Here is an 8,878-nt window from a genome sequence, read left to right on the forward strand (position 1 = left end):
TTACGCAATGGTGCATACTCAGGGAGAACACTTCTTGATAATTAGTGAGAGATCATCTTATAATGCTACCGTCAATCAAAGCAAGATAAGATGCATAAAAGATAAACATCACATGCAATCAATATAAGTGATATGATATGGCCATCATCATCTTGTGCTTGTGATCTCCATCTTCGAAGCACCGTCGTGATCACCATCGTCACCGGCGCGACACCTTGATCTCCATCGTAGCATCGTTGTCGTCTCGCCAATCTTATGCTTCCACGACTATCGCTACCGCTTAGTGATAAAGTAAAGCATTACAGCGCGATTGCATTGCATACAATAAAGCGACAACCATATGGCTCCTGCCAGTTGTCGATAACTCGGTTACAAAACATGATCATCTCATACAATAAAATTTAGCATCATGTCTTGACCATATCACATCACAACATGCCCTGCAAAAACAAGTTAGACGTCCTCTACTTTGTTGTTGCAAGTTTTACGTGGCTGCTACGGGCTTAAGCAATAACCAATCTTACCTACGCATCAAAACCACAACGATAGTTTGTCAAGTTGGTGTTGTTTTAACCTTCGCAAGGACCGGGCGTAGCCATACTCGGTTCAACTAAAGTTGGAGAAACTGTCACCCGCAAGCCACCTATGTGCAAAGCACGTCGGGAGAACCGGTCTCGCGTAAGCGTACGCGTAATGTCGGTCCGGGCCGCTTCGTCCAACAATACCACCGAACCAAAGTATGACATGCTGGTAAGCAGTATGACTTATATCGTCCACAACTCACTTGTGTTCTACTCGTGCATATAACATCAACATATAAAACCTAGGCTCGGATGCCACTGTTGGGTTTCATAGTAATTTCAAAATTTTCCTACGCACACACAAGATCATGGTGATGCATAGCAACGAGAGGGGAGAGTGTGATCTACGTACCCTTGTAGACCGACAGCGGAAGCGTTAGCACAACGCAGTTGATGTAGTCGTACGTCTTCACGGCCCGACCGATCAAGCACCGAAACTACGGCACCTCCGAGTTTTAGCAAACGTTCAGCTCGATGATGATCCCCGGACTCCGATCCAGCAAAGTGTCGGGGAAGAGTTCCGTTAGCATGACGGCGTGGTGACGATCTTGATGTTCTACCATCGCAGGGTTTCGCCTAAGCACCGCTACAATATTATCGAGGATTATGGTGGAAGGGGGCACCGCACACGGCTAAGAATATGATCACGTGGATCAACTTGTGTGTCAAGGGGTGCCCCCTGCCCCCGTATATAAAGGATCAAGGGGAGGAGGCCGGCCGGCCCTCTATGGCGCGCCAAGGAGGAGTCCTCCTCCTAGTAGGAGTAGGACTCCTACTAGGAGGGGGAAAGAAGTGGGGAGGGAGAGGGAAAGGGGGGCGCCGCCCCCCCTCTCCTAGTCCAATTCGGACCAGTGGGGAGGAGGCGCGCGGCCCACCTTTGGCTGCCCCTCTCTCTCTCCACTAAGGCCCATATGGCCCACTACTTCTCCCGGGGGGTTCCGGTAACCCTCCGGCTCTCCGGTTTTCTCCGAAATCACCCGGAACACTTCCGGTGTCCGAATAAAGCCGTCCAATATATCAATCTTTATGTCTCGACCATTTCGAGACTCCTCGTCATGTCCGTGATCACATCTGGGACTCCGAACTAACTTCGGTACATCAAAACTCATAAACTCATAATATAACTGTCATCGAAACCTTAAGCGTGCGGACCCTACGGGTTCGAGAACAATGTAGACATGACCGAGACACGTCTCCGGTCAATAACCAATAGCGGAACCTGGATGCTCATATTGGCTCCTACATATTCTACGAAGATCTTTATCGGTCAGACCGCATAACAACATACGTTGTTCCCTTTGTCATCGGTATGTTACTTGCCCGAGATTCGATCGTCGGTATCTCAATACCTAGTTCAATCTCGTTACCGGCAAGTCTCTTTACTCGTTCCGTAATACATCATCTCGCAACTAACTCATTAGTTGCAATGCTTGCAAGGCTTATGTGATGTGCATTACCGAGAGGGCCCAGAGATACCTCTCCGACAATCGGAGTGACAAATCCTAATCTCGAAATACGCCAACCCAACATGTACCTTTGGAGACACCTGTAGAGCTCCTTTATAATCACCCAGTTACATTGTGATGTTTGGTAGCACACAAAGTGTTCCTTCGGCAAACGGGAGTTGCATAATCTCATAGTCATAAGAACATGTATAAGTCATGAAGAAAGCAATAGCAACATACTAAACGATCGGGTGCTAAGCTAATGGAATGGGTCATGTCAATCACATCATTCTCCTAATGATGTGATACCGTTAATCAAATAACAACTCTTTTGTTTATGGTTAGGAAACATAACCATCTTTGATTAACGAGCTAGTCAAGTAGAGGCATACTAGTGACACTTTGTTTGTCTATGTATTCACACAAGTATTATGTTTCCGGTTAATACAATTCTAGCATGAATAATAAACATTTATCATGATATAAGGAAATAAATAATAACTTTATTATTGCCTCTAGGGCATATTTCCTTCAGTGCGCCCCCCCTTGGGTCCCCCCCCCATGCGCCTAGGGTTGGGAACCCTAGGGGAGGGGGCGCCTCCACTTGCCTTGGGGGGCACTCCTCCCCCTTGGCCTCCGCCCCCCTAGGAGATCCCATCTCCTAGGGCCGGCGCACCCCCCTAGGGGGGCTATATAAAGGAGGGGGGAGGGAGGGCAGCCGCACCCCAAGCCTTGGCGCCTCCCTCTCCCTTGCTACACCTCTCCCTCTCGCAGAAGAACGGCGAAGCCCTGCTGCGATCACTGCTGCATCCACCACCACGCCGTCGTGCTGCTGGATCTTCATCAACCTCTCCTCCCCCTTGCTGGATCAAGAAGGAGGAGACGTCTTCCCAACCGTACGTGTGTTGAACGCGGAGGTGCCGTCCGTTCGGTGCTTGGTCATCGGTGATTTGAATCACGACGAGTACGACTCCATCATCCACGTTCTCTTGAACGCTTCTGCACGCGATCTACAAGGGTATGTAGATCCACTCTGATCACTCGTTGCTAGATGAACTCATAGATAGATCTTGGTGAAACCGTAGAAAATTTTTTGTTTTCTGCAACGTTCCCCAACAATTATGTGCTGATTACCGTCACGTCAACGCCATTGCAGTCAAGAACATATCCCTTATGCAGTTGTTGAGGAGTTACTGCATGAATTAGCTGGGGAAGTGTAATTCACTAGCTTGGATCTCAATATGGGTTACCACCATATATATTGGGATGGCACTGGAAGATGAGTTCAAAACGACTTTCAAAACAGATTTGGGGCACTATGAATTCAAAGTCATGTCGTATGGGCTTGCATGTGTGCCAGGAACCTTTAAGGGAGTGATGAATTTTGTATTCTCACCACTTATTCGCCAAGGAGTACTGGTGTTTGTTGATGCCATTTTGGTCTATAGCCACACATTGGAGGAACATGTTAGGCTACTCAAATAAGTGTTTGAACTGTTGGAGAAACATCGGCTTAAAATCAAAAGATCCAAGTGCAAGTTTGCTCATCAAGAATTGACATATCTGGGGCATGTCATTAGTACCCAGAGAGTGTCCACCAATGTGAAAAAAATCCCTGTTATTAAGGACTGGCCCACTCCCAAATGTGTCCAACAGGTGTGGGGATTTTTGGGCTTGGCAGGGTACTACAAAAGGTTTGTCCAAGATTTTGGTCTCGTCGGCCGGCCTTTGACAAATCTGTTGAAGAAGGTCTCAATATTTGTGTGGAGTCCGGAGGTCGAGGAGGCATTTCAACATCTTAAATCAACACTGGTCAGAGCGCTCGTGTTTGATTTACCACAATTTGATGAGCCTTTTGAAATAGAGACAGATGCATCAGACTCTGGTGTTGGGGAAGTGCTCATTCAAAATGTGCACACACTTTCCTTCCTCGGCAAGGTGTTGGGGCCCAAGAAAACCGGGGGTCATCCATGTACGAGAAGGAGCTTGTGGCGATAATGTTAGCACTGGCACTCTTACCTGAAACTCTTACCTTCAAGGGGGCGTATTCATCATGCAACATCAGCTGCTAACAATAAGCATGGGAGACCATCTCTTCATTTGACACACATCCACCATGATGACTCGGAGAATGTAGCAAAAAACATGCAAACTTAGAGGGGAGATAGGGATAAATTGGGCTGGAGACGGTTACAGCTAAATTGGCATGGAAATTTTTATAGTTTTTAGAATTACCATTGATCCTAAAATCATAATTTTAAATTTTGTGTTTGGCTTCAATAAATATTTTGTTTAAAGAACAATGGTATTCTAGATTTTGCCCACCGCATGTTGAAGATACGTTGCTGCAATGTTGAACAATTTAAAACCAATCCATTCATTGGTACTCCCTCCTTTTCGGTTTTATAAGGCTCAATTTGGTTGTTCCTCATCACAAGTTCAGATTCCGAGGTGCATTAAATCATTGCATGCAAGTATTAGGAGAAAATTTACCAATGCATATACTTTATACATGCATGTATCACAATTAATGCATTGGTAAACATAATTTTTTGAGAAAAACAAGAGCATTAATTTGGTGCTTTTTCAAACTACAAAAAGTATTTCACCACTCACCATCTACCTTGGTTAGTGAGATTTTTGAATTGAGTCCTATAAACCGGAAAAGAGGGAGTAGTCAACAGTACCAAAGAAGTATATCCCCTCACTAACCCGCATGCACACACCACATCCTTTTGGATCAAACATATATGTACAGGCTGGTTGGTGTAGTTAAGTCTGCGTTTGATAGCAAGGTGTTACAAAAACCAAAGTATTGAAAAACTACGGTATTTTAGCCCGTTGGTGGAAGATACCACAGTTTTGACATATCAAAGTATTTTGCAGTATTGGGAATACTGTGACCTGTTTGGCCGGTGCTTTATTATGCAACAACGTAATTAGCTAACTAGCTAGCCAGTTGATAGCAGCTACAAACACGCATGTTCCTAGCTAGTTGCAATCACTTATTGGTTTGGTTGATCAGAGTTGATTAGTTGGGTATGGACACTCGTATGTTGTGGCCGACATCGATAGACAAAAATCGCACGAGCAAGAACAACAACAACTCAGCTTTGCAGAGTAGCAAGCTTGAGCCCAGCAGGATTTTCTTGCCCCGTTCCTCCCGGCTACCTTGGTGGAGTTAGACGGGGCCGACATGGAGAGGCAGTGTACGACGACCCAACAAGCTGCCAATGTATAGTTCATCGTTGCAGCTAGCACAGCAGAGGCAAAGCGCTTCAGGGCAGCAAGTTCCAGGCGGACCACACTGACGTAGCATAGCTCAAGGACGAGATCCGGCAGAACAAGGTCTCCGAGCGGAAGCAATGGGAGAATGAAGGAGGGGCAGCAACGGTTTGAAGCAAGGAAGAAGATAACAGGGACCCCTTTCTTTCTCAAGCTCAGTTTTTTAAAAAAAAGAGGTCCGGGGTTGTTTTTTTAAAACAGAGATAATACCACGGTTTTGCAAATAATGCAGTATTAAAAAGACAATTTCCAATGGCAGCCAAACACCTTGTTGTAACTAAAACTATGGTAATCTGAAAAAATTGCAGTATTCTTAGAATACTTTAAAAATACTGAGCTACCAAACGGGGTATTTTGCAGCATATCTTATACATAGCACAAGATGTACACAATTGCATACTTTCTGCTAAGAAAATCCTGATTACAGACCTGAATAGTTGCACACTGTATAATCCTTGCCGTAGAGAATTGTGCTTTGGTATTGTAACTAGAATAGCTAGCTATAAAGAAATGATTTCAACATCCAGAACAAATGCAGCACAAGAAACATTTGTACCTGTTACCCTGTGTCTCTGTCGGTTCGAATAAAAAAACGTGTGTGCCCATCGGGCAGCTCCATGCCTCGCTAAATTAAGGCCAAACCGAAGCTGCAGATGTACTATATATGTACTCCTACATACGCAGAGTTACTGAATTAATGATGCCTAGACTGATAGTGCACCACGGCATCGGGAAGGCGATCGGCATGCACTTCCATGCCACCGTACTCCGACAATCTGTGTGCCAGCGACGGAGAGACGGCGGTAGTGGGCTGTATGCACATGCGCCCATAGACGTCGGCACCGGCTGGAAAAAAGCCATGTTGCTGATGTTGGAGCGCGGCAAGCGAGTAGGCAGTGTCGGCGCCGGTGGCCATTATCATCCTTGAGCCACGGTGGGCGGCGAGGGGGCTTGGGTGCCCGTGGCGGCCCTCGTAGGTGGTGACAACCGTGGAAGGGTCCTGCTGCGACCGCTCCACCAGCTTCTTCACCCCACACTGCGCAGCCGTGCACCGGTAGTAGCTCCTGCACGTGTTTCAGAATCTCACTTCAATGCAATGCATTGCTAAATTGTTGTCGTAGCATATGGCTGCCCTCACCATGCATGCATGCACACATACATATTTTTCATGAGGATTCTAGCAAGATTTATTAATTGCTGTCTAAATATGCATATCGTGATGCCTAATCAAGATGATTACATGTGTTGTGTGTCGTAGAAACTTTAATTTCAAGCAAGAGATTGTGTTGTTCAAACTTAGAAAGATGATCATCGCAACGAAAGTGAAATGTTATTTTTTTGTAGAAGTTATTTGTTTCTCTCCGATTTCACTAACGAAAGCAAGTTGCGGTCATATTACAGTCCTGCAATTCGACTCAGAACATTTGGGGTACCATCTCTAAACTGAAGTTGCAAGCTCACTACAGGAGCAAAACTGAGAAGTGGAAGGCATGTTTTTTCTTTTCGAAACACATACGCATAGGGGTGAATGTAAGGAGGTAGTACCTTGGGAAAGAACTGTTCTTGACGGCCTTCTGGCCATACTTGCGCCAGCGGTAGCCATCGTCGAGGTGGTCGACCTCGCTCTTGGTTGCGAAGGCCACACGGGAGCCGCGCGCCTTCTTCTCCCCCTTCCCCTTCTTCTTCTGCTCCTTCTCGTCGCTCCTGCATCAGTCGGTCAACGCAATGAGGATCATCATTAGTAATTTTAAATTATTCGTTTTTGACTTGATAATTTCGCCATGGTAACCGCCAGTTCAATTTCTACATGCAAAGTGGAACTAAGCAAGAAGTTGCCGGGAAAACTAGCTAGTTATCTGCCGTTCGATCACTGCCAGTTGATCTACATCGAACGGTCGGTTCTTGTTTTATTTCTTTTGATTGAAAAACAGGGGTGAAACCCCTACTTCCATTTCATTCAGATGAAGCCACAGCGCCAACAACAACAACATCCTCTGTCTCTCGGTACAAAGCAGCACCGCTACAATCAGTAAAATAACAAGATGAACTCAAGGGGTAGGGAAAACAACAATTCAAAAGATAGACATCTAACAGACACATGCCTCATCCAAGAATGATAGGATAATATTTGTTTGTTTGGAATGGTAGGTAGGTAGGTGGCAAGTTGACGGATGGCGAGCCCTAAATCCTAGTGTTCACATCTCACACGGTATGCCACGTGCGGCAGTATCTTCGCGTTCAGACCGGCCGGCCGAGAAGATCAATGGAGACCGGGATCGATCTGCCAAGAACACGTACCAGTGGATCTACAATTCTCCCCTCTAATCAACAAGTCATACGAACACATGTGATAGATGGTCGGTGGATGGGCAAGAAATCCATCAAATTCGAGCTAGATTCAATTAGCAAACGGTTGTACACCAAGATTGAATTTCACACGTACCTGTGGTTGTGATGATCAGCCGATCCGTCCTCGTCTCCCTCCTCCGGCACCGGACTGCCTCTCTTGCATCCGTGGGACTCAGCCCCCGCCGCCTCGCCGGACGTCGACGAGTTGGGCGTGACCGGGGTCGCCGTCTCGCCGATCACGTCTCTCATCGCCGGGTAGCACGGAGGCGCGTCCAGGTGCCTGGCGAGCTCCGCGGGGTCGAGGAGCCCCTGCAGGTAGTCGGTGATGCTGGAGTAGACCGACGGCGTGACACCACCATCGCCTTCACCGCCGCACGCCGAACGACTCTGGAAGAAGCCGTCGTCGGCAGGCGGATGGTCGCCGTAGAACTGGCCGCCGCCGAGGTCTTCTCCGCCTGCTGCTGCTGACCCGGACATGGAGTGGTGCATGCGCGAGGTGAGGTTTGGGAGCTGGTGAGATCGAGGTCGGGCGTTGAATGGGAGCCGAGGGGAAAGGCCGGCGGGCGTTGAACGGAGGCGCAGTAGTCGTCTTTGCCCCTTTGGGAGGTGCAAGCAAGATACGACTATGACCTTCACCTTTGGGACCAGACTTGTGTGCTCGCGCGCGTCGTGGTATTAGAGCAACTCCAATGAGGCGACCCATTTTGTTCATTTGGATTATCCGGACAGAAAATATGGCCCAACAGGACGATCCAAACGAACATGGCGTCCGCCCGCTGTCCGCTTATTGTCCGTTCCGGACCCAAATTAAACGCAAATATGGGAACAAATGGGCCCGCGGCGGACAAAAGCGAGCGCTCCCGTCGTCCGCTCCCATCCGCCTGGTGGCCTCTCGTGTCCGCCATGGCCCCACAAATCAGCGACCCGCGCCTTCGCCTTTTCTTCCCACAAACCAAGGCGCGGCATTCCTGGACCAGAGCTCGGGGAGGGAATCGAGCTCCCTCCCATGGCCACCAGGGTCTTCGACACGCTCGCGTTGCGCTGGATCTCCTTCCTTTCCGCCGCGCTTGATCTCCTTCCTCTCCGCCGTGGTCCAGGTCACTGTGTTCGCCGGGCGAGGGGTCGCCGTTGGCGTGTCTATCCACTGCCGGCTGGCCGTCGCGGGGTCAGTCGCCGTCGGGCTCCTTGCCGCGGCACGCCTGGGCCACGGCGCAGCGC

The 8,878-nt window shown here is 48.2% G+C and overlaps 1 protein-coding gene across 1 annotated transcript; it reads right to left on the minus strand.

Moving 5' to 3' along the window:
- Window positions 1-5,605: 5,605 nt before the first annotated feature.
- Window positions 5,606-8,291, minus strand: LOC125539936 (WRKY transcription factor 28-like). The gene is made up of 3 exons (XM_048703487.1): window positions 7,755-8,291; window positions 6,857-7,015; window positions 5,606-6,375 (listed from the first exon to the last, which is right to left on the minus strand). Exons 1-3 carry the CDS (start codon window positions 8,147-8,149, stop codon window positions 6,006-6,008), a joined length of 924 nt encoding a protein of 307 aa, XP_048559444.1. The 5' UTR covers window positions 8,150-8,291; the 3' UTR covers window positions 5,606-6,005.
- Window positions 8,292-8,878: the final 587 nt, after the last annotated feature.

Source organism: Triticum urartu, chromosome 1 (assembly GCF_003073215.2).
Source record: "Triticum urartu cultivar G1812 chromosome 1, Tu2.1, whole genome shotgun sequence".
Lineage (NCBI taxonomy): Eukaryota > Viridiplantae > Streptophyta > Magnoliopsida > Poales > Poaceae > Triticum > Triticum urartu.